At 41.6% G+C, this 26679-nt stretch overlaps 1 protein-coding gene across 3 annotated transcripts in view; it reads left to right on the forward strand.

Annotated features, from left to right (window-relative positions):
- UNC80 (unc-80 homolog, NALCN channel complex subunit) overlaps window positions 1-26679 on the forward strand; it is a gene marked incomplete at both ends in the record, with an annotated part of 126478 nt that overhangs the window by 20413 nt on the left and 79386 nt on the right. The window contains 14 exons of one of the 3 annotated variants that reach the window (XM_082763920.1): window positions 2898-3032; window positions 3691-3913; window positions 4798-4938; window positions 7932-8200; window positions 8830-9198; window positions 9961-10107; window positions 11873-12020; window positions 13372-13520; window positions 14330-14496; window positions 15208-15309; window positions 16225-16439; window positions 16962-17068; window positions 18373-18472; window positions 23055-23227. In XM_082763920.1, coding sequence (XP_082620046.1) covers window positions 2898-3032; window positions 3691-3913; window positions 4798-4938; window positions 7932-8200; window positions 8830-9198; window positions 9961-10107; window positions 11873-12020; window positions 13372-13520; window positions 14330-14496; window positions 15208-15309; window positions 16225-16439; window positions 16962-17068; window positions 18373-18472; window positions 23055-23227 — 2445 coding nt within the window. The remainder of the gene's footprint in view (window positions 1-2897; window positions 3033-3690; window positions 3914-4797; window positions 4939-7931; window positions 8201-8829; window positions 9199-9960; window positions 10108-11872; window positions 12021-13371; window positions 13521-14329; window positions 14497-15207; window positions 15310-16224; window positions 16440-16961; window positions 17069-18372; window positions 18473-23054; window positions 23228-26679) is intronic. The other 2 variants (XM_082763919.1, XM_082763921.1) reach the window with 2 other exon arrangements.

Here is a 26679-nt window from a genome sequence, read left to right on the forward strand (position 1 = left end):
ACAAGAGGTTTTATGTTGAGACTTTACCAGGTCACCAGTCAGACACAGGGATATGCTTAAAACCTTTTTTGATCTGGATCTTAAATTCCAAACTAGATGTCATCGTTTCTGCTCACAGGTTGAGGAATATGTTCTCAAAAATATCATCGCTCTCTGTTTCAGTGGGATAGGTTTAAAGTGTCACGCATAAACTGATTAAAGACAAAAATAGCTGCATGCAAGTCAGATCAGGGGCCAGCAGATTTTTCTGATAAATCCATGTTATTTGTTATTCTGCTGTTTAACTTCCTGCATTTCCCTAAGCCTCAGCAAAACTCTCGCACTTCTTGTTGGTTTCTGTGTGTGTGAAGTAACATTTTAAATATAATCTGGGGCTAAAGAAGTTGGGATCATGTGTTAAGAGAATGCAGGAAACATCCCCCATATCTTGCCTAGTAAAATGAAGAGCAAAGTAGGAAAAGATTCAATGCAGCATGCACTGAATCTTTTCAGCTCCTTGTTGCATAGCAAAAGGGTACTGGGTGCAGTGTGAATAAAGAGAATACTGGGTTCCTCTGGAAACCGACTTTAATCCAAACAGATCTCAGAGCTGGCAACACACGATGAGGGAAACCTGCACTGTACCTGTATGCAGTGAATTAGTGTAAGGACAAGTCTGAGAAATGAGACCTCATGAGGCTCACGCACATCTACAGTCTTGCAGTAACGTTGCAGGGGCGAAGAGCCAAAGCTTAAATTAAACATCAGACCAGTGCAGCTGCAATGACTCACTGCAATGCTCATACAAAACCACGAGTCTCAAGAGCAATACCTTGAGAGCTGAGAGAAGTACTAATGAGCTGCTATCTTTACGGTCGTGCAGAAGGAAGGCAATAGAAAACATTGTCTAAAGATCTAGAGTAGCAGCCCCAAAACTGTTTTACTTTCTTGTGCAGCATATGCCTATCATGAATACAAGATCATGTACTGCACAGAAGCCATAGCTACGTTTTTGATCAGTCTTCAACAAGAGTACTAGCTTGATTCATTAAAATAGGTCACATACCACAATGTAGGTTAAAGCTAATTCTATAACTTGCATTTCTGTTGCTTGATACGTATCCTAAGCTGTTTTTTAGAACTGGAACAGTCTTTCTGTGTGTTTATATGGCTTGTATCATGGTGTAGGTCCTGATCCTCACTCTGTCTTTTTGGTGACCATAAGCCACCTAATAAAGCATTGATTTAGTAACTAATGGACAGAGGGTAATGAATCTAAATTAAATGCATGTGTTTTCCAGCCAGAAGGAGCCAAAGAGCTGTAAAAACTAAGAACCAAACCTTATGGAGTACTTGCTGGCCTTGCTGTTGAGAGAATCTAGGGCTTAATCTTAATTTGCTGTCTGATGGATTTTGTGTATGACTTCTCCCCTGAATCTTCAGTCACATATGCAAAATGATTTAAGAGCAAACCTTGACTGAATGTGACTGAAAACAACCATGACGTGGAATCTTTCTATTCTCCTTCATTCATGTTTTGATAAAAATAAACAAGAAAGATTTAAGGGTAGTCCTTGACTGCTATGAAAAGTCTCCAGAGAATGTCTGGTCCCCAGTAATCCCAGTAACGTAGACACTGTAACTGGTCCTTAAGACTTCATCTGCAAAGTGTCACTGGCTTCTGCAGGACCTTCATGCGCATAGAGCTGCACACTCCTGTGTGTTGCAGCACCAGGATCTCTACTTTTTACTCTGTAGGAGTCTTCAGCTATAGATGGCATATGGCTCTCTGGATTGAAAGGGAAAAGGTGTTTTAACGTGACCAGTTGATCAGCACAAGCTGTCTAAAGGGGAGGCAAGGCAGAAGAGCATCTCCATTGGAAACCAGCTGATATTTAGGCAGATGAAAATTATCCTGAGGGAATTTGGTCAGGTCAGCTGCACAAACATCTCCTGGAAAGTGGCATCAGATCTTTAATGAGAACAGATGGTCAGGAGCTGAGCTACCCTTTGTAGCAAAGCCCCTCCAATACCGCAGGCAGCTGTGATGTATTCTGCTCAGTGCAGAAGGGTAGCAGAGTGCCCTCTACTGAGGCGTCAGTAAATCAGTCTGGCCGTTTTCCTTGTCCTGGAATGTTCTGTGCTTTAAGTTGTAGGGGCTTTCACAAATAAGAGAAGAGAACCATGATGTGGACAGATCTTGCAGCACTGTTATTGCAAGTGAGGGATGCTTACTGATTTTGAAGCCTTAGGTTGTTTTAGTAAGTAAATAAAATTAAAGATGAGTGCTGCCCCAGTCCTGTTTTCCTTCCTTTTTCTACAACAGCCCACAACAAAAACAGGCTTGTAACATTCATAGGAAGTCTTGTAGTTAGATTTTTTTATCATAAGTACTTTTACAAATTAAATCTCTCGAGGGGACAGTGCTGCTCATTACAGCTAAGTTGCAAAATCCGTGGTTAAGAGCATACATGTACATCATTAAGGTCATATTCTCTCATAACTTAAAACATTTCACAAAAAGTGGCAGCTATAACTGCATATAAATGTAAACCAAGGCGTCAGGAAGATCATCTGCCACCCCAGGCCATACTTGGGATCAGAATTGGAGCAGAGCAGACCATGAGTCTTCTGTCCCACTAGACCACACTGGCAGCAATGCCTGAATTTCTTCTGTGGCAGCACAGTGTGCTGCCCCTTTTTTTGTTGTTCAAAAATGTTAGGTCAGTAATTCTAGGAGATTCTAAATGCATTTATTTATTTTTCTTTAAATGTGTGAATGGTGTTCTCTGTGATGAATTGAACGTCCTTCTCTGCTATTGTGCTTCTCCTATGACAGCTCTTGGATGCAGCTCTTGTATTAAGCTGCTTATCGTCTAGTTCTCGTTGTGCTTATTGTCTTGTTTTGGGAACTGCAGGATCTTACAATGAAATGTAATGAAGAAGAAAAATCACTAAGCACGGAAGCATTTTCCAAGGTTTCACTGACCAACTTGCGTAGGCCAGCAGTTCCAGATCTCTCCACAGACCTGGGGATGAACATCTTCAAAAAAGTGAGTAGAAGAAAATCACACGTAAACAAATTTTCCAGTGATTCAGCACCTAAATGTTCTGCTAAGTAGCAAGTGAAGGTCTGCTTGGACTATACATATATGCTGTATGTGAGATTGACATCTTTTTTTTTCATTGGGAGTGATTTTGTTTGTAATTACTTAGATTTTTTTGTGCACTTTCCAATCACAATGCTAAAACCTTTATTCAGATAGTTACCCTGCTGAAACTGCATGGAGGAGTGTACTCAAACAATGCAGTTTAATGTCCAGATTTTCAAGTGCTGGTTCTTGCTGTAATTCCAGATAGTTCAGTGAAGTTTTTTCTGATGTTTTATGCTGTAAAGCCCTCGGTTTGCAACCATCCAAGACACTTAGCAGAGTTTTGCATATTCTGCAAATCTAGCTTTCAGGTATGAGCATGCCATAAAATTTTAAAAGGGCATTCATCCCATCCTGTGGGAAGACTGAGTTCCTTAGAATATTTATATGGTCCCAGGGAGTAGATGGTTCCTATCATAGTGAATGGCCAAGACAAAAAGCTCAGAGTGTAAGGTTATAGCTCGGCCATATACCTGTTTTACTTTTTTTCCCCTCGAATAGTAGTTGAATGCCTCAAAGCCTCTAACTGCTCTCATCTCTGCTCACCTTCCTCCTGCAGTTTAAAAGCCGCAAAGAGGACAGGGAACGTGAGCGCAAAGGGTCAATTCCTTTCCACCATACTGGGAAGAAGCGACAGCGGAGGATGGGGGTGCCCTTCCTCCTCCACGAGGACCACTTGGATGTCTCGCCCACTCGCAGCACTTTCTCTTTCGGCAGTTTCTCTGGAATTGGAGAGGACCGGCGTGGCATTGAGAGAGGAGGATGGCAAACCACCATATTAGGTGAGGCATTTTTATCTCTGCCCCAGGTTCTCTGTCATTCCTGTCCACAGCATTCAGAAAATGGCAGAGGCTCTTTGTTTCTCCATCTATCCTATTGCAACCTTATATACCCAGTTCTGTTTACATTAAACACCTGCTCGCAGAAGTGGCAACTGCGCTGACAACAGACCTTGAATAACTTACCACTTTCTTTACTTCACTTTTTCTCTGAGAGCTACCATCATATAATGTAGTAATAGCTATTGTAGCAACTTGTATTCAAGCAGTACAGTCATGACTATGCTTTCCCCTGAGTGGTAGGAAGCATTATACAACTGCAGCTTAAAATAGGTTCGAGGAATGGCTGCATTCTTTTCTTTTAAGGAGAAATCTCTGGAGAAGCAGCAATATGGTCGTTAGATACGTGACAAAAAATGTTGAGTCTTCTCCAAGTGAATGTTGGATACAAAATAGAGTATTGCCTCAGATAGTGAAGCTTACCAGGTAACTGTCTTGATTTTTGCAAAGATGCAGTGTTTAAATTTAAATATAGGCTTGTTCAGTCTTCCAAGTTCACTCAACAGTATCTAGGCATGGTTTCTGTTTCACAGACTTACTCAGAATGTCATAGGTTTTCATCCTAGCATACCTTCTTGGAGATGGTACAAAGTAAGAAATGATTGTCTAAGGCCATGCCAGAGCATTCTCGTGTTCTTAGTTTTTATGTCAATGACCCCCTGCAAGATATCCCACTATTACCTGTTTGGTTCTGCTTCACAGGGTCCCGGAAGGCCTTGACTTCTGCTGACTCCAGTCATTCGATTTCTAACCTCAGCTACTGTCTCTTGCCTTCAAGCACTTCACAGATGAGTAAACTAAATATCAAATTCTTGTCTCCACCCTAGGAAAGTTCACCAGACGGGGGAGCTCTGACACAGCAACCGAGATGGAAAGCCTAAGTGCTAGGCATTCACACTCTCACCACACTCTTGTCTCTGATCTGCCAGACCACTCAAACAGCCATGGAGAGAACACAGTCAAAGAAGGTAAATCTAACACATCAAGAAAGAAACATATCACTGGAATATGAACTCCAAGAATCTGAGGAGGTGTTACTGCTTCCATGTATGAATATATGACTAATTGGTTTTTCCTATTTTTTTTTTTTCTGGATCTCTTGAGGTCTGTCTTGTTCTATGTAGAAACATCTTCCAAACCTTTCATGTTTACCTTGTGCAATTTGTTCAAAAATAAATAAATAAATAAATAGTCAGCCATCAGCAGGGAGAAGAGAAAGGGTTTGGATTTTTTTTTGCCATACCACAACACAGTGCAGACCTTTGGGCAGAAACTTGGAGTTGCTAACTTCTGTGGTTTCATGGGGAATGTTGTGATACTTAATTCCCTTTGTCAGTCCTCAATTGCTAGAATGTGCTGAAAATAACATTTTTTGGTCTTATTTTTCCTTGGTTCTAAATAGAAGGCAGGCTTTGAAATTTGCTCAGTCTCCTTGGGCCCATCTGTCTGGGAACCTTCTACAGAAAGAGCAGTGCCAGTGTGACCACTGTGGTAGAGCCCCTGGTGGGATGAAGTCTATTCCAGAATGAGGAGTCTCTCTGTTGGGAGGATGACTCTACCTTTGTCAAATATTAGGCAAGCAGAGGAAAGTTCTTTTCTGTCAGCAGAGCTGTCTGCACCAGAGGGCTTTGCTGGTGCTACTTCTGCTGCCTAAACATAGTGAATTTTTCTCTCTCATGAGCAGTGCTACTGGCAAACCTGGCCAAAGAGGTCAAACCTCACTTTAAGCAAGTGCAACCCTGAACCTTGATGAGGGAACGGAAAATCACACACCCCATGGAGCAAGGCACAGTCTGTCTGCACAAGTTGTCAAGCACCACACCTAGGAGGATACTCATGTATTACATGCTGTAGCCTTGTGAGCTCTCAAAGATCCTCACTGTGCTCTTTTAGCACAGTAAATCTGAAGAGTCAGAGAGGATGGATTTGTGTCAGCTCTAATCTAGCATGGGAACATCTCCTTCATCTTTGCTTTGTGACTGGGGTGAAGCTCTTTTCCTGGATCAGTTTTATGAAGTCTCTCTATACCTGATCTGTATTTGTATTTGTAGGAGAGTAATCCCACACACAACAACAGCTTTCTAGCCAAATATTTTATAAAAAGTGGCTATATGCAGTGCATCTTTTCCTTGTTGCACCCCAGGTACAATTGTCGTGCAACTGTATGAACCATAGGACAAATCACACTATTTTGGGGGCTAGTATGCAACTTTGAATGAACCATTCTGTAGTTAAAGGATGAGTACAAATACTACCTTTTGGTTCTGTTTTATGTGTCCAATTATACTTGTGCATGCTGGCCATCCATAATTTCCTATGTATTGTCTAATTTCCATGGCCAGGAGAAATTTGCTAATAAACTAATTTTTCTGGCTGGCACACAGTCGGAGATGAAAAATTATCTATGTCCTATGTAGCTGCTCAGGAGAAGTCATGGACACATGCTGCAGGCCTCCGTGGATGTAAATTAAGAGTCTTTAGTCCTCCTTCTCTACCTCTGTGCATCCCATCCAGCAGTCAGCTCTGCCAGTGATAATGAAATAAAGGTGCGGTACAGAAAAATATATTTTATGTAGGTTTTAGTAATGGATTTTTGTTACCCATTTCAAAACAAACTAAGCAAAACCTCAATTAAAAAAAAAAAATCTAACCATAGATAGTCATAAGTCTTTATAGCAAAGTTTAAACAAAGTTTCCTAATTCCTTATTTTCATTATTGTTCTCTTCACCATATAAATGTCAGTGATTGCCATTTAAAAGTCACACGTGCCAGCAAGTAATCCTGATGTCACATAAGATACAGCAGTTACTTCCTGCCCTAATCATTGACCGATTTGTAACCCAGTTCAAGGGAACGCCATTGACCTTGGAACATTTCTCTTAATAAAAAGCTGCTCGTTCAATGCTGGCAGGGTTGCACAGGTTATGCAAAGGAAATGTAGTCACTGCTCTGGCAAGTTGTTATTTGCAAACCGTAGCTAGTCCACTGTTGAGTCAGTCCTTGGAGATTCTTTTCAGTTTTATGCTATTTTATTAATTAGAACACATTAATTACCCTTAGGCAGAAGTTCTTTGTTATTTTGTAGCCCTGTACTGCCTCAGAGAAGGTAGTCCCATCAACACTTTGGGACACATGGGGTCTTTCTACACTACAGAGTGTGTAGACCTGCTTACAAAGCACCAACCGTAGGAGATTACTCATACCATGGCCTGGAGTTTGTCATGTGTTGTTAACACTGCGGTGGATCCTTGATAAAAATGAGCCTGTGTTGCCAAGAGGCTGTCACTACCTGAGCTGACCAATTTAAAGTTAGGCCTCGCTATGTCATGGTGTCCTTTCTCTGGGCACTGTGAACTTAGATGCCACACTGCCTTTCTCATCAGTCATTTTTATTTTTTGGAGATGGTTTAGACTGCCACGGGTAGCGTTAGGAGCATACTGCTCCATTATTTTTTTTTCTAACTGGTATGATGAGATCTTTCAAGCTGGTGTGGCTTAGAAAGCTGTTTTGAATTGGTGCTGTTGTTACCCTACCTGCACTCCTGCATCCAGCTGCAGAGTCCTTCCTCTTCCCCTTGCAGTGGTGCAGCTGCTTCTGACACCAGGCACTTGACCAGTAGAGAGAGCAAAGCTAGCCAAAAATCTAATCCCCCCTTTTGGATTAAATTTAAACTGTGTGAGCTCCCTGGTCTGCTTAACTGCCCAGAAGCCTGAGATCAATGTAAGCTGCCATGGAACTGCTCGAGCAATGTTGCTGGTGTTCTACTGTGCAGTGGCTTAAAGGAAGAAATGAATTTATGCTTTCATCCCTGTACCTGTGATAGGAATTAGGAGCCTGTTTTGCCTTTCAGCATTACAGACTGCATTAAGAGCTGCACCCTTCTGGTAAACAAGCACAGTAGTTGCTGTGTTATAACTCTAGAGATGGAAACTCACAGGTAGCCATTTTCCTCCCTGCAGTGCGGTCCCAGATCTCCACCATCACGGTGGCCACCTTCAACACTACCCTGGCCTCGTTCAATGTGGGCTATGCCGATTTCTTCAGCGAGCACATGAGGAAGCTTTGCAACCAGGTGCCCATCCCTGAGATGCCCCACGAACCGCTTGCATGTGCCAACCTCCCGCGGAGCCTGACAGACTCCTGCATCAATTACAGTTGCCTGGAGGATACGGACCACATTGATGGCACCAACAACTTTGTCCACAAGAACGGCATGCTGGATCTCTCGGTAATTGGCAAGGAATGAGGAAAGCCAGGTCCCTCTTCTGTCAATATAGCTGTACCATTGAGATCAGGGTTTTGACGGGCTTTTCCTCCACCTCTTTATATGACTTCTCTCAGCTGTACCTAAAGGTCAGTCAGATACATTTGTGCATATCATAAAAGCCTCCTCTGAGATACTGCAACTCCTATTACTCCTTGCAAGGAGTGCATGTGCATGTGGAATGCACACATCAAACCTTAAATGATATCGTTTACTTCCTGTATTCCTGGGGCATGCACCAAATTCCCTGTAAAACAGTATAAAACCGAATAGCACCTTAACGGCACCTTAAAACTCACCTTTGCTGCATTTTCTCTTAATGATTTGACAGCTCCTGGTGCACTGAAGCAGTGTTCTCAGGCTCACAGATGTCATCTCATGGTTTACCTGTCTGCCTGACTGTGCCCAGCCTGTGGTTTCTTGTCTACACCTAGATTGTAGGCTCTTGGGATTGAGGGTTGTGTGTTTTTCATTTTGAGTTTGTACTCTGCCTGCTGTAATGAGTCTCTGGTCTGTGACTAGAATTTCAGGCACTGAATAGTACTAGGAGAGCAAACAAATCTGACTGTAAATATGATATTTGAATCTACCAGGTGGTCCTGAAGGCTGTTTACTTGGTCCTGAATCATGACATCAGCTCCAGGATTTGTGATGTGGCGCTGAACATCGTGGAGTGTTTACTTCAGCTTGGCGTGGTGCCATGTGTAGAGAAGGTACGGAGGAAGAGTGAGAACAAGGAAAATGAGGCACCTGAAAAGAGACCAAGTGAAGGATCCTTCCAACTCAAAGGGGCTGCTTCCGGAGGTTCAACTTGTGGATTTGGGCCTCCCCCAGTCAGCGGAGCTGGAGATGGAGGAGAAGAAGCAGGTGGTGGAAGTGGTGGAGGAGGTGGAGGTGGAAGTGATGGAGGTGGTGGAGGAGGAGGAGGGCCCTATGAGAAAAACGACAAAAAACAAGAAAAGGTTTGTCTTGCTTGCCTTTATACCATTTTGGAATGCGGTGTTTGTTAAGATAAGAGGATGTGTGTGTATGCAATTGCCCTCCTGTTTTCCCTCCTTTTACTTTGCACAACAATAACAATTTAATTTGTTTTCTTCTGGTGCTTGCTGAGGTTCTGCTGAAGCAACATGATTGGGAATTTAAGCACTGTAACTACTCCAGTGAAGCAACTGCCAGAAGCAGAGTTTGTGAGCCTTGCATGGGCATTTTCAGTATCCCGTCGAAGTGCCTGAAACCCTCAATCACAATGATTTTTGTTTATTATGCATGGCTTATAAGAAAAAACAGAATCCAGCGTGTGAGCACAGTTTTTCTTTGATGACCAGAAATCATAAATTTTTCAATATTGCTGTGAGAATTGGCCAAGAGGAGCTTTTGCTGATCTCCAGAGTTGTGATTCATAGTAATGTAGTACTGAAGACATTTTAAAAATGTTGTTTTTCTGCCCAAGCAAACCAGCTTGCTCTTTTCAGGTGTATTTTTTTGAAGTAAGTGCTGACTAGTATTCACAGCAACATGGAGGGGGCTTTGCGTTTATAACATGGCTTTTTGACAGGAGCTGAAAAGGAATGGGCTAGTCCCTTATGCAGTATGCATTTTAAGAGTAACAACTTTGTAAGGAAGTGTCTGGGGGAGGAAATGGACAGCAATTTTTTAAAAGTAAAATGGTAACAAAATGCCAGTGGTTGTGCCGGGGTTTCACACTGACTTTCTGTGATTCCCAGGATGAAGGTCCATCTGTCAGCACCCATAGGCTGGCCCTCACAATGCTGATAAAAATTGTCAAGTCCCTGGGTTGTGCCTATGGTTGTGGAGAAGGACATCGGGGGCTCTCCGGAGATCGCCTGAGACACCAGGTATTCCGGGAGAATGTAAGAAAATTAAAGCTCATTAAAATGTCCCCCTTGTACTTTTGACATCAGCTGCTGCGATTGCTGTCTGCCCCCTCTGTAGCTTTTTCTGTACCAGCCGTAGATGTGTTGCTCTTTGTCTGAGCTCACAGACTGTGTTGCAGCCCAGCTGTAGCGGATTTTAATGTTAACTTCCAGACCCTGGGGCTTGCTAAGAGCACACCTGCGACCCAGGGTACTTCTCAGCACCCCAGTGGATAGGTTGTCTGAAAAGGCACAAAAACATTGGAGCAAAGCCCCATGTGTGCTGCTCTGAGTCATTTTTTACATTGGTGGTACGCCAATACAGTATGCTGTTTACAAGAGGTGCCGCTATTTTGGGTTGCATATCTGAACTGAGAAGCCCAAGACATAGTTACATCCATCTTTCCTAATGGCAGTTACGACTAGTTGCTGCTGGGCTGCTCCATAAGCTCCTGGTAGTTGGAGGGCACTGTGCTTGCAGGCGTACCCATGTACTGTGAGGAAGCAGAAGGCTCATGGCCTGTTGAATGCAAGGGTGAACGGTTACCATTGATTCCTTACACTTTTGATTCTGCCAAAGTTGAGGCAGGGGAAAGCGCCCAGTATGTAACCCAGACATTTGACTTCATCTAGAAGGGTTTGACTCCCTGAGGTCAGTCCAATGCCCTGTCAAATGGGAGCCTTCCAAAAGCTTTCTCCAGCATATGCCTCCTCCTTGCCTTCTGTGTTTGCTGCAGAGAACATTTCTGATGACTGTAATGAGAATTTACGCCCATCCACACTGGGGGTGGGAACCAGGTGCTTCTCCATGGCTTTGGTTAGCCTGAGCCATGCCAACAGAGCTGTGATTTGGTTCTAGGACCTGAGCTAGATGGCTTAGAGCTGGACTGACTGCTTCCATATCATGCACCCTTCTTCTGTTAGCTTGACTCCTGGTTACTAAGGAGCCTGAAGCAGTGATGTTAATTGTGGACACAGGGAGACTCGATGGGGTAAGAGTCACGGTGGTAACAGCAGAAAGGTTCTGTACAGAGTGCTGGTTGAATATACACCATATTCATCAGGGTGTCAGGTAAAGCTTTTACATTGTGCTGGAGCTCAGCCAGCAGAACGCTCAGGCCTATGCACAAGATTAGGCATAAATGAACGGGTCTCTTGGAGCCAAGGTTCTTGTCAGGCTCATTGAACTGGGGTCTTTATGGGAAGAGACTTTCCTATGTGTCAAAGTCTTCTGCTTTTTCTGTGTCTCTGCCTGTCCAGACTGCTTTGCATGCACCATTTGTGTTGACTGCATGCACAATCACGTCTGAGTTTACTAGAAAACTAAGCACCCTTTTGCAGTTAGCAGAAGAGTTGATGCTCCCCATAGAGCTGATATTTCAGACTAACTAATTCCATCCTGTTTAGGGTCCCAGTAGGATGGATGCTTTTCTGATAAGAAGTTGACAGTTAATAGCTTTTAAATATGAAGCTAATGTCTTGCATGATATAAATCGGTCACAGGGTGCAAGTGCATATACTGGGTGCAGGACCCATTCTGGTCCACTCTCACCTTGTGCTGAATTTCTTGTTTGCTTCAGAGGCAAACCTTGTGTTTTGTTACAGGACCTAAACCTTCTGGCTCCTAGGTTACTTTAGACAGCACAGTAGAGCACTTACCTAGCTAGAGCAGAAAAGGACGCCAAAATACCCAGCTGCTATTAGTGAAACTTAGACCCGTAGTTTGATGTGATATGACTTGATTTGATGGATGTCGTTGCAGGCTCAGAACTGCCTCACAAAGCTGTACAAACTGGATAGGATGCAGTTCCGGCAGACCATGAGGGATTATGTGAACAGGGATTCTCTCAATAATGTAGTGGATTTCCTGCATGCTTTACTAGGATTCTGTATGGAGCCAGTCACAGACAGTAAGTACAGCTGGCATCAACAACTCTCACCTGAATGTTCCTAAACTTTACTGTCAGAAAGAAGCCATGTCTTTTTTCTTGGCCTTTAAAAAAAAATAAAATAAAAGTGGGTTTAAATCCTCAGATTATACAGACCATATCCTCAGCCAGCGCAGGTGAGCGGAGTTTGAACTCCTCTATTTGACCACCTGGTGATCTCATACCATGAACTTGCATTAGCCAGTGCACCTGAAATTGAAGGCATCTCTTTTGATTCATCCTACCTGTTGTTCATGGCTCTTGAAAGAAAATATTTTCATTCAACTATGCCTCAGGAAGGAACTTTGCTATCTCATGACATGACCAGGCACCAGCTGAAATGGCGTGTTTAATCCATGGTTTATTTTGAATGGAGATATAATTGAGCATTAAAACCCTTTATGGTGCCTCAGGTGAGGCAGGAAAAAGCAAGAACAGATTGAAGAAACAAGAATATGAACACACAGATGTGCATGCCTACAATACAACTGTGTGTGTGTGCATGTATATGTTTTTTATTTTCTTTTTTAGTTAGGAAAATTATTTAGGATGCTATTTAAATGACCAGATATTTCTGATTGCTCACTGTGTGTGACAGTAATTAACAATGCTTGTTTACAGAGTAAAAATAACCATTCCCGGGTATTCAAGGAGTCTGCCTTGTCTGTTAGCCTCTCTTTGATCACAGGCATTTCAGAGAGAGCATAAAAAAATCAATGTAGCAGGCTTTTGTGAAGATGCCCACAGAAAACTTCCTCAATATGCACTAATTATTGACATGCTCATGCTTTGAAGAGTGACAGCTCATGCAGCTTTTGAAAGTTTTTCCTTTCACCTAATAAAACTGAGATGTTTCTTGTCATATGAATGTGTAATGCTTTTTTGAATCTTTGAGAGCTTATGCACCTTGCAAGAACAGTGTTCCTCTAGTTCAGAAGATTTTCTTTTCACGGGTATTGTCACTTTTCCATTTAATCAAACATCTCTTATTCTTTAGAATAGTAAATAGAAATGCTGGAGGTTTTCTTCAAATTTCATGTCTTATTTTATACATCTCTAAGTGAGAGATGTGGATAAATGGAAGCCTGACTTGTTCTAATCTTCTTGATCCTGTTTCATACTGCTATTTCTGGGAAGATTTCATCATTTTCATTTATTTTACACTTCCTTCAGCCTTATTTTTTTGTGAGGTGAGATTGACAGTACCGAGTATAAGATTTTAGACAAGGACCTGCACTTTTCTTGTATATCTAAATACCATAACAATTATCTTTCAGCCATCTTTTTAAAAACATTCTTAACCAGGGTGCTTGCTTGTACTTGAATTTCACAGACAAGGCTGGATTTGGGAATAACTTTACCACAGTGGACAACAAGTCTACAGCACAGAACGTGGAAGGTATTATTGTGAGTGCCATGTTCAAGTCGTTGATCACTCGCTGTGCTTCTACTACACATGAGCTGCACAGCCCAGAAAACCTGGTAAGTAGCTGATTTCATATCTTCAAAGTTGCTTTTTCACTTGGGTGTGACCAGCGAGGTTTCGCAGTGAAGAAGGAATTCACTGTAGTCAAATACCATGAATATAGCAAGTGTTTTTTGTTGGAAGCTTGTTAAGTTCCTAGGCTGGAAACTTTCAGAATAATGCAGGCTCTTTTGGCAAAGTTCACAGTCTGAAAACCAGGTCCTGTAAGTCTTCCCTTCACGCTCTTGACCTCAGAGGTAGAGATGACTTGCCACATCACAGATCTGTATGAATGTTCAGAACTAAAAAGAGCCTTGAGTGTAGGAGTAGGCTGGGGAATGAGTCACTCCTCTCTCTTCCCATGATGTAGAGCTCTAAAATAATTAAGAAAAATTCCAAGACGCCCACTGGTTTTGAAACAAAACATGCAGTTTTTTGCACTATGCTTTCCCTCCCACCCCTTCACTTGGCTTTTTCATGCTTTTTAAGATTATGGGCTAGATGAATGGGATAAAACAGGCTTTAAGGCGTCTTTGCAGCTTCCTTATCTAGCCTCTGATCCCCCTACATTTGCTTCAGCCCACTGCAGAGCACGTTCCATAACAATAATGCTCCTCACTGTCTGCTTCTTCAGAGCACGCTAAATGGCAACTTTGCCAGCTTTTGATCTCAGCCAGAAAACACAAGCCCTGTGCATGGAGACATCAGACAACAACCAAACGAAGTAGTGGCCTGCTGAAGTACCTTAAGAACTACTAATTCTCACTGCTTCTTCACAAACTGCAAACTGAATTCTCTTTTCTTCTCATGATGTTGTGCTCCCCAGGGCTTGTACTGTGATATCCGTCAGCTCGTCCAGTTTATCAAGGAGGCTCACGGGAATGTCTTTCGGAGAGTAGCACTCAGCGCCCTCTTGGACAGTGCTGAAAAGTTAATACCAGGAAAAAAAACAGAGGAAGCAGAGCAAGAGCAGAAACCTTCAGGGAGCAAAAGGTTGGTGTCTGGAAGGGAGAAAGCAAATGATTAATTTGCATATGGCTGTATGACTATATGCAATGAACACAAATGTAGAAATACCAAGGGCTTGTGTGTTTTCAGAGCTTATGTTAGTTCCTAATGCACAAAACTGTCCTATGGCAGCAGCCTCCTTTAAAATTTAATGAACTGAGGCAGTCATAGATTTATAGCAAAAGAGGTTAACCCTCGCATAGAAGATGTTGAAGAGAACAGCACAATGGACACACTGGGAAGAGAAAAGGCGAAAAGAAGTAAAAAGCATAGCGTCAGTCCCACAGCACTGCATGAACACAGCTTTCAATGTGTGTCACATCCTGAGGAGGTTAGTGTTGCTTATCTGACAGGTAAACCCTGGTATACAAAACAAGTCCCAGAAGAAATCTAAATCTGACATGCTTCTGTATCAAAAAGAAATTTTATCTTGTGCTTTGAGGCTTGCCTTATTAAAATGCTGTGAAGGAGGATTAAGAAAGCTGAAAAGTGCCTAAAAACCTTGACTTTGCCTCTAAGGGCTGGTGCCGTTTTCAAGAATGACATATAGAGTGGCAATAAGTTGCTGAAGAGATGGTGCATCTCTAAAGCTGTTTCAGTGTTCAGCAGTGCTGATTTCTGGGTTGTATAGCAATGTGATGACCACGAGATGGACCATCCATTCACTTTAGCTGATGATGTACATTGTCTGCATAGGTCCGAGGTGGGAAGCATCATCATTGACAAAGGTCAGGCATCAGCTGCACCCGATGAATGTCGCAGCTACATCTCAAGCCGCCCAATGCAAACTCCAGAACAGTAAGTAAATATTATTTCACTGCATTTTTGCCAGCAGCTTCCATCTGCGATTAGTACATTGCATATTAGATAACTGGCATATAGATAACTGCTGTAAGGCATTGCATATTTGAAGTCTCTGCTGTCCAAACAACCGTGCCATTTCATATTGAAGTAAACTTAATTAGTATTCCTAAGAATTTTAGAAAATTTTATGAATAGCTACTGGTCTCCTAAGTTACTTTTGACAAGTCTTTTAACTTCTCCATGCCTCTCAATATCAGTCTGTCTTGTTAAAGTGCTTTGAGATGCACTGGAAGAAGACAATGCAAGGGCCTGAGCTCTATTATTATGTATTCTCCAGCATTATCTGAGCCTGCAAAGTCTCTCCCTTGCTGAGACTGCAAGGATAACCGAAAGGCCTTTATTGTTGTGCAGAATTACGGCAAGCTGTTCTGCTCTGAGCCCTGCCATAGCCATAGGAGACTGCAAGACTACAGCAAAATATGCTGTCCCCATTCCAGTAAGTTAATGAGAACTGTGACTCCAACAGATTCACAAACAGCTATCATGATGTTCTAAAGCTCTTCAGTACACACACTTGTAGAAAGCACCACTGTAGTCTTGTCAATATGGGTCATTTTGACCTAAAGAAGATGATTTGCTTTTCACTTGTAGGAACAGAAAATTGGAATGACTTGTTCAGTGGGCAAGCTCTTCGGGGTAGAAAAGATTTTTATTATGTGCCTTGAACAATATTGAACAAGTTGTCAAACTTGATTATGTCTCACTGAGAAGAGTATGTTTGGAATTCAAAATATAACAACCTCAAAGAATAGAGAGGTCAGGAGGGGGCTGTGGGAAGGAGACCTCATTCCCCTGAGCGTCCAAACTTCACTGAAGTTCAGCTCGTGTTCTGCATCCTTTTTCTTCCAGTGATGAGCAAATCCAAGGCGCTGTTCTGGGACGCAAGGACTTCTGGCGAAAGATGTTCAAGTCACAGAGTGCCGCAAGTGATACCAGCAGTCAGTCTGAGCAGGACACATCCGAATGCACCACTGCTCACTCTGGAACCACTACAGACAGGCGCTCCCGCTCCCGTTCCCGACGAATCTCCCTTCGAAAGAAACTCAAACTCCCCATAGGTAAATGTATGTCTCTTCATATTCTATATACATACTGCATGTGCAGAAAAACACAGATATATATTAAGATATATTGTAACACAGTTCCTTATTGTCCAAGTATACTGTATATTCTCCCAAGACAAGGTGGGGAATGCTGCATGCTCTCTCCACTTTGCAAATGGAGAACTGAGGCAAAGGGAAACATAACCAATCTACCAAAGGTAGCAGAGAGTATCTGTGGCAAAACAGAACACTCAATCCATGTCTCCAAAGTAGTATGCTAGTAGCTTAATCTTCTAAGCATTGAAGAGAAATAATCCAAATACAATCTGATAGATAAAACATACATGTACATCATTTACAGATCTCAGGACCCAGCCTTGCATGGTAGTTAATGCATGTAACATGGACTGGTTTCCTTCCCTTTCCTTCCCTTTTGCCATATCCTGGCATGACTATTTCAGAGGGTATGTGCACAATTGCTAAGAAATTAGTTCTGTTTGGAAGCATTTTCAGAAGTGTTCTGAGTAGCTTATTCTGCAACAGGGAACTGGCTGAAGCGCTCCTCCCTCTCTGGCCTGGCTGATGGGGTGGAAGATCTTCTAGATATCAGCTCTGTTGACCGTTTGTCTTTCATCAGGCAGAGTTCCAAGGTAAATGCATTAGACTCGGTTGCAGAGAGCTTGTAAGGACAGGATCTGACCATTTGCAGCTGTCCAAGGAAACACTCTAATCAGGGTTGGCATTGTAGTCAATGTGACAGAAGTCTTCAGAACAGAGAAATCAGAATTTGGTACTGGACTTCAGCACCGTAAGGGAGCCTCACATTTAGGTGTCTATCCACTTCTTAGAGCAATACATAAATATTTGTGTCAAGTACAAAGAGTCCTCAGAGTCAGGGCAAGGAGGAAAGTAGTTGGTCTGGCATTGGACATTACAGCACTGCTGTTTTCTGAAAGCAAGAATGTCTTTTTATTCCCCCCCCTGTACTCTTTTCCACCCCTGTCCTTGCACAGTAGAAAAAAATAGCTTCTACATAATAGGATGTGTGTTCATTCTTCTACCAGTCTATACTCACTTCTGTCTGTAAAAAGAGCGGCAGAGCTCCACCTTTTGCCATTCCGTGTTGCAGGATTTCCAAATCCTGTCTGTCTCTAAATGCTGATGCACGACCTTCTGCAGCAGATGCAGCATGTTGTCTCCTCTAACTCCATGCAAGTGAGAACATTCTTATAGAAAACAGCAGCTTTTTCTCCTATCTATAAATAAAAGTGGTATTGACTGGAGACAAGCTATATTTGGGCACCTTTTTTTTTTTTTTTTTTTTTTTTTTTTAATGTGTAAGCTGTCCTGTACTTTATAATACTGGAAAAATACTGAGGAGAAGCTTTAATGAAGCACTACCAATATTTGGTGTAACATTGAAGAGTATGATGTTGCCAGGGTGCTTGGGAGATAAGAGTATAGTTGTCTGATAATGAAGTTCAGAATGCAATCTTGGTAAAAGAGGATAAGGTCACAAAGTGTTATGACCTTGTCAGGAAGAATAATGGAGCTGATCCTCTGCAGGAAGGACGTGCTGATGGTGGCTGTGGTATGTGAGTAACTCCTTGTAGACTCTTCTGGAATGCGAAGAAGACTGGGTTAAACCTCCACTGTACTTGTCTATCTTTGTTCTTTGAGAGAGAAATGCAGGCCCTGTCAATACACTTAAGTTTTAACTGTTGGTCACGTTTCTCCATGCTTTGTGCCTTTACAGCCTCATGTGAAAGACCAATCCTTTAAGCAGAAAGCTTAAAAGATTAAGTGCTTCAGCCTACGTAAGTCTGTGCAGACCCACTTGTGTTGCTATGGTGATCCACTGTATTCCTGCATTGCTGTAAATGCTTTGGTCTTCTTGCTTAGACATGAGATGGTGGCGTGGCACAGCCTGACCTGGCCCTCTGTCTTTGCTCAGGTGAAGTTTACCAGCGCAGTGAAGCTGTCAGAAGGAGGGGGGCCAGGAGGTGGCCTGGACAATGGGCGAGATGAAGAGGAGAATTTCTTCAAGCGTCTTGGTAAATGGCGCACCTGCCGAAGACACCCATCCAAGCTTCATCACACAGAAGAAAAAGATGGTTAGAAATCAGGGTTCTCGTCTCCTTTTTACTTTCTTTTTATTTTATTTTTTAACCTATTTCTTTCTGTATTTCATCCCTTACCCTTTTTTCCTGCTTTCTCCATAGTTTTTGTATCCATTCTTGCCTTCTCCAACTTTTTAGTCTCTGTAACTGTTTTCTTTCCCTTCCTTCTTTCTTTTATTTTGATTTAGAAAAACCTCTAGCAAAGTCATTTTTTTTTCCAGACGATCCAAATAAATTATGCAAATACAACATTTGGGCTTCTTAAATCAAATTGAATTTGATCAACACACTTGAAAAATTAATGCTTGCTTCAAAGCACTGATTCAGTTTGAAATTAGGTGTGTAAATCTTTCATTGCTTAATATAACAATGGGTATTCCATCAGTTTTTTTGTTTTTTGTTTTTTATTTTCCAATTTGTGACCATTTGACAGTTTTAGCAAAGATCAGCACTGATGAAATGGAAAACCCTGCACAAACCTTGTTATAATTATCTCTTTTCTTCTGTGTTGCATGTCTAGTGTCTGCATACCATTCGTTAGGGATGCTGTCCCTTTTTCTTAGCACACAACATAATGATAACACTACTTTTCCTTTCCACAAAAGTATATTTAATTGCAATGCATTTTCAAAATCAGCAATGTTTCAAAAGTGCCTTTATGAATAATATGAGGTCATGATATATTCTCTTTTCAAATGTCATGCAGCCATTCACATGCTCATGTCCTTGGCTCTGAGTTCATCTTTGTTGTCAGGAAGACAACCTTGTATCTTGAAGTTCTATTCCTGTTTTTCAAAACAAACAAACAAAAGCCTCCCAAAAACACATGAAAAAGTGTAGCTTTTCTTTTCCACCATGACCTCTGTATCTTTACGTTAGCTGGTCTATTCTCTGGCATTACATTTTTTATTTTCTGACATTACACTTCGGCACTGCTTTGCATGCATTTTACCATCATCTGTCCCAGACCTGCCATGCAATGTGTGTAAACCATTGTTTAGGCAAGCGGTATTAGCAAAGGATGAGCATATCTCATAAACTGGTCATCATTCCACCACTGCAGAAACACTGGTGGTGGTTTTCAGCCCATCTCCCAAGTTAAAAAATATGTTCCTCTAGAAGGAGGTTGCCTCAGCACAGTAGCTTTTTGTATTGTTTTAGCTGAAGGTGAAAACCCTGACAATAGAATGAATTGCATTGTTTTCCTCATCCACTACTTTGCACTGAAGCGGATGTGAAATGCTTCCACCATCTTTTGTCCCAGCTCTTACTGGGAACAAACAACTCAGGCAGCAAGATCTTTAGACTTCCACAGCTGTTTCTATAGCACTCATATTGTGATTTTGCTTTGTATTTTCTTGCAGGAAATACTGTTTTTTCACCGTGACAGTGCTGATTTTTCACCGCTGTGAGTTTGCTTTTGTCTAGAGTGCCTGTATCTTGATTTAATCACACGGACTTAGTCTTGACCCTGTGAACACCAATAGCGTTGCTCCATGTGTGTGGCAGATCTTAAGTCTGTATAAAACTCAGATGACACATTAGTTATTGACTTTGTGAACTTTGGAAGCGTTGTCCACATTACAGCCTTCTGTGAATAACATCAGATTTTGTCTAATCAGTGGCAAGAACTTGAGGCTTTTTATATAGCTGTGAGAGAAGAGATATACATGACACATGCTTAGTTTTGACATATAAGTGCATTAGAAATGGGGTAATAAAAGCGATGCAACTTACCATTAGTAAAAATATTGGTTTAGCTGTACACACCTGTGTGTATGTACATGCACTTGCATTTTGAAATCAATGTGAGGCCTTTTCAGGTGGTTTATGACACAGTAGAACGGGATCATGTATGGTGCTTTCACATTTGCAGTGCTTCTGTGTATTCCATAGAAATCAACATGTTTTATGTGTTTATGGAGAGGAGAGCAGAAGTCTGTCAAGATGAATGGGTGTACTATTAGATCCCTCAAGGTATGACGCTGAAGTATTGTTCTGGAACATATTTCTGCCTTCTCATTCCTGACATTCATGATGCTATGCCATTACTGTGCTCATAATTTTCCATGTGGTGCTTCCTCTTGTGTTTTTGGGTTTTTTAACACAGTAGGCCAAATTTAAAAAGAAAACACAGAAATACCTCACAGTAAGTAAATACACAGATATTTTAACATATAGAATAATTTGTCACATCATTTATGAATTGTAATCTTCATTGTGATACATCATCTAGACGACTGGAAATTCTGTCTGTGTCAGATATGTATGTATGCATCTGTGTGCGTGTGTATGTGTTTGTGTATATATCTGTATGTGTGCATATGTATACATATATATACACATAAATATATGCACATTCATGCATAAAAAATTGTTTACTTTAATGATCTTTATACTAAGAACACAGCATATATACAGAAGTGAGTTACCATATGTTTACATGAGAGCCTTGCTGTTTCTTCAGACATTTACTGAAGACATTTTCAGTGACCATAGAAGTTGCCCAGGATGTTCAAGCCATACAGTATGGGCGAATCACAGCATGTGCTTGCTCCAAGGGACGATCTTGCATTTACCCTGGAAGCAGCTCTGGGGACAGGACAGGTGCTTGGATACCCAGTGTCCTTCTATGCTGGAAAATGATCTTGAGGCTCACTGGGTGAGATTCCTGCAGGGTTGAGTCACACTAACCCTTTGTAAACCAGAGAGAGCTCCCCTGCTGACAGCAAGGCATAGCAGAGGACAGCCATCAGCTGCTTCTGAAGGATTCCCTTGCAAAACATCAACATAAGTGCAAGGCTGGGACTGCAAAGGGCTGGAGTGATTGACTCTAGGTAGTACCACTGACCCCAGGTGAACAAAGATTTTTATAGTGGGGTGTTAGGGAGGTGCCTTAGACAAACCTTTATTTATCAAAAAGTCAAGTTTCAGTTCTTTGTCTCGTAACAAGCACAGCCCTAACAGAGGTCTGCATACAAAATATTTTTTGTACCTCAGACATGAGTTAGTGTTAAAACAGGCATAGCAGGAAAGCTCAGGGAGGATTCTACAGGCTGTAAGGAAACAAGAGGAGTTGAAAGAAAAGGGTATTTGTGCCTGCTTATTTATGTAAGTGTTCTGCCTGTTCTTTCTACTTTTTTATTTGTTTGTTTGTTCCATTTTGATGAAGTATTTCCCAACATAGGAACATTTTGTTTACTGGAAAACTATGTACAGCTTCACTGAGAGAGAAAAGCCACAGATGTTGTAAAGAAGTCTCTTGATATTTGATACCAGGATAAAAATGAAGATAACACATTGCCATTTTCTGTTGTGACTATTTGTAGTGGATAAGTGCTTTCTAAGTAATGCTGGGAACTGAAATCTCAATGGGACTTGATGATTTTCAGTCATTGTTCTTTCCTGATGAAGGAAAAATCACAAAGTCCTGTAGAGTTGACATTTTGCCTCTTGTCTTCCAAATCCATGTTTAAAGCAAATCTTGAATTCTTCACTCAGTGTTGTCTTCTTCAGTGCTTTATCCTTCAGTATTCTGTAACCTTTTGTACTTTCACACCTAAACAGATAGAGTATTGTAGATAAAGACAAAAAGCCCCAGAAGCTGACTATTCTTGTTTTGGCCAGCCACCTTGGCCTTAAAACTTCTTTTGTGGTTTCTCATCTGTGTCTTTCTGTCACTCTCTCGACTCTGGGTACAGACTGCACAATGATCTTCTGCATTAGGAAGCCTTAATTACAGTCTGCAATGGGATTTGTCGATCTACCATGTGACGTCAGTGCGTGGAGTTTGAAATCATGCTTGAAAGGAGCCCTAAAGGGAATTGCTAACTTTATTCTCAAAAGGAATTTGTATAAGGGAGCCTTCAATCCAAAACAATGCAATACACTTTAAGGGAGAGAGGCTGGAATGATGGAAGATAACTAGAAACAGAGTCCAGTCTCACTTTGGGTGTTCTGGTCATTGCAGAAGATGTATGCATAAAAATTAGACAATATGTGATTTTCACATGGAACGTTTATAATATTCACTACTGATTTTTATGTCCTATTAGATGATATAGTATTACTTAATATATGGGCAATTAGGTTTATGTATCCTTCACTTTAAAGTTAGAGGCTGATAGAAAAGCAAGTAAGGTAGGAGGGTATTCAGGAAAAAGAGACAGTAAGCAGGATTTTCTGTATTAAAGAAGTGGGGAGGAAGGGTCATGGTCTGGTTCACCTATGTTGGAGTAGGTTTGGGTTTTCTATGCCAGTTAGGGTGGCATTGTTTTGGGCAGACATCAGCGTGACCAAGACCAGAATCTGTCCCGCTGTACACCTATTTCATGGAAGTCATGATAATGTAAAAATGGCCCTGTTATCTTCAAGCTAGTACATCAGTGTGAGGAGGGGATTTAGACCAAGACTGTGCTCCTCAAGTTTTTTGTACTACTATTCTAACTGGTAAGAGACTGTGTTCCTTTCTCCCTACCCCTCCCTGCAATCCCCTCTGTACTCTTTACCTCTTTAGGTTGCCATAGCTTTGATGATCATTTGACCTCCAACCAAGAAGGAGGAAAATCCAAGAACGTTGTGAACCTGGGAGCGATCCGCCAAGGGATGAAGCGCTTTCAGTTTCTCCTGAATTGCTGTGAACCAGGCACTATCCCCGATGCCTCCATTTTGGCAGCAGCCCTAGATCTTGTAAGTCATTCTTTGGTTTGTTTTTACCTGCTGAGTGAGAGCATGTGCATACGTGGTGGTCCGTTGTCACTCACTGATGTCGGTCATGCCCACGCAGATAGCAGGTAAAGCATTTATAGTAGTGCCAACGGGTAGTGCTGTTAGCAGCTGGAGTTTTAGCACCCATGACTGGATGAGCATGCAGAGAAATTGGATCCTTTTTTTTATTACATGGCTCCGCACAAATAGATTATTGCTAGCACAAAGCTTTTTATTGTCAGACTTCAAATTTTGCTCACAGCCGTTCTGCTTCTGCTCCTACTGTCAATACTAACTTTCAGAACAAGGACTGAAGACTAAGTAGCTACCTGGGGAGGCACAGTAATTCCACTCAGGAGTTCGGATAGAGTTATAAATATACTAGGCAACATTAAACTATTAGTCACCAGAGCCAGTCAGTGGAAAAAGCTTCAAATGCTGCTGTGCGTGCTTTTAAATGCAGGTACTGCTAATTTGCAGATCTAAGACACAGAAGTGACACAATTCAGTCCTCCTGCCTGACAGTGAGTGTCTCTTCTGTACCTCCTTCCTTCCTTTCCTTGCAGCTGCTTTTTTTAACAGTCCCTTCTGTTTATAAAGCAGTGGTTTTCAGCCTGTGGTTCATGGGCCAGTGGGACTCTGAGATGATTGTGAGAGGGTGTGACAAAGACAGCCAAGAAAAGCCATCCAGTTATTTGTAACTTGTCTGCACAGTGTTCTACTTCTGTGTTTGGATGTCCGCAAACTGAGAAAGGTTGAAAGCCACTGCTCTCAAAGCATCCACATCCTCTATCCCACTGTCTTCCTACTTGCCACTTCTTGCCTCTTAAACTGTCGTGCCATTTGTGCTCATACTCAGTTTTTTTGCTCACTGCTGGAGATGCCAGACCTATGGACTCCCATTCTGCTAGTGCCCTGCTCCGAGCTGTGCTGTCTTGTCCACTCCATAATTCTGGGGGTGAGATACTCTGTGCACCAACTCTTTACATCATTCTTAACATTGCATCCTTAGGTCCCATCCATCCCAGCAAGTCTGCCTTAATATTGGCCAAAAGTCACTGTTGCTATCACATCACAGCTACTTCTACTCTTTGGACTGCTTCCTGTCTCTCTTCCAGTGGACAGATGCTTTCTTCACTAGTGCCCACTCTTCCTGTCAGGGTTTGTTGGCCCTCTGGCTGAAAGCTATGGAAGGAGTTGCTAGTTGTGAAGTCTGGCTTGCAGTCTCACAGCCAGAAGTGGTTCCTACCAGTCAGGGTTGCAGTGAGCTTGGAAAATGGCTTGGGAAGATAGTCACTCGTGCTTTGCTTGCTGCACAAACACAAAATCATTCTTCAAGGCTGCCAGGCTACTACTACCCCATTGTACATGGGCAGAGAGAAGTCATTGCTGTCCAGTATGCCACTAAAATCCTTCCAGGGATGTGTTACTTTGTGTGCTTATGCATCAGCCTGTCAAAATGGATTTGGCAATTATTTCCTTATATGCTGAAAATGTCTTATTTATTTTTTAAATTTGACACATGCTTAAGACACAGACCGGCTTATTGTGTGCCTGTGTGTGAAGTCAACTGGAAACTACCGATATAAGTGAACAATTCTAAGATGTCTGTTCTGACTTCCCAGGCTGGCTTTTACAAAACCGTTTCACTCTGTTTCCTTTCCCATGTAATGATGAAGATGGCTTCAGTGAGGGGCTGCAGTGTAAGGTAGCTCTCTGGCCAAAGCACATGGTAAGAGAGCAGCCTTGTTAAAATCTGGCTATGAAGACTAGCCTGAGTAGTATATTTGTTGGTCCACAGTGACTCATTTAAAATCAGTAGAATCAAAATTATTACACTGAATAAAGTGTTGATTTCACTACAGCTTCTGCGCATACGAGTATTAATGCTTACATGCATATAAAGCACTATACAATTTTAGAGGATTTGGTAGTATTCTTAAGTCAGTACCATCAGCGTATTTTAATTCATTGCTGGGTGGATTGCAGTTCTTACAAGTTGCCTTTGGAGATGGTCAGGCACTTACATTCTGTATTTCTGTATTTGCTGTCAGTCTGCAATCATCTACTGAAGGCAGAACTGTAGCACAGCATCTGCTATGAAAAATTTCTAATACTTCCCAAGATCATTGAAAACTCTGGACCAAGGCCTTTTCTTGCTACTTGTGACTGGGATTGTGATACAGAGCAGAAAATAATACTATAGCTGCCTGAAATTCTTTTTTCTTTCTTGGACTTCTACTGTGTGGTTTCAGAGAGGGTGTGACCTGATACAAAGCACAGATTTTTATGTTATGAGAATTTGTAATTCTGCAGCCTAGTAGCAGGGAGCCAAATAAGCTGGCTTTAATAAGCTGCCCCTTCAGAAGATACACAAAGTGGTTATGTACCATGAAGGAGAAATTTGTGACATCTATTGGAATGCATACACACCTTCTCCTTCATTTGTTGTCTTCTGTTGTATGTTCCCTGTAACATCAGCAATCTGAGAATAAGACAACTTAAACCCCAGTCTGTCATTCCAGTGGCCACAATTTGGTCTTTTTCTCTACATTTTCTCGTTGCTTTGCCTGCAGATTTTCTTTGGGCTGTAAGAAGTGCTGTACACAGGGGTATCATTATGGACTAGCTATGGATTTGAATGAGAGCCCAAGGTTCTGGGATCAGAGTTTCTAGAAAGTCTGCAGCTAAATGAAGGAAACCTTGTTCAAATTACAGACTTTGGAAACTACTTTCAAGTACCTGTTCAGCTGGCATTTTTTTCTACAAAGTATTAGAGATATGTGGAAGTTATGAAGTCGCATGCACTGCAGGTTTCAAAAGATGACAGCTTGTCATCTCACTGTACCACTTAATGGCAATGTATGCTGTTATGGAAAATTCCCATATTTTATTTCAGTAGAGCACACCCAGCAGAAAACATTCTGTTTTTTTAACTTGTGTTTTCAGGCTTTTGAAGTAATAGTTGGAATCAGGTTTGACGTGAATTAAAAGCTGCTTAATTCATTTTATCCAGCCTAGTTGCTATGGCAACCTCTGAAAAATTAAAGGCAAAATACTCCAGTTTCAGTTTTCATAAACTTCTTAAGCATACTCTTTCATGCATATTTTGACAAGAAATTCCATTCTTATATGGACTTAAAGATCTTTGATTAGCCTGGATGTTTATACAGGTTTGCCACAGTGACTTAAGGAAATTAGAGTAGTGAAACAAAGGCTACATCCTTATGGAGATAATGATTTATTTATACATTAAACTCAGGATTTTCTTAGAATTAGAAACCATGTAGTTAACGTATTTTCCCAGAAACACCACCCATCCTTGACTGAATTTTATAAAGCTGCAAGCAATTTATGGCTTTGCAAGCATTTAATGACACTTGATAATATATTGCAGGTGGTTTCATCTCTATGTCACTGGCTGAAATCCAGAC

Source organism: Aythya marila (assembly GCF_965140915.1).
Source record: "Aythya marila genome assembly, chromosome: 6".
Lineage (NCBI taxonomy): Eukaryota > Metazoa > Chordata > Aves > Anseriformes > Anatidae > Aythya > Aythya marila.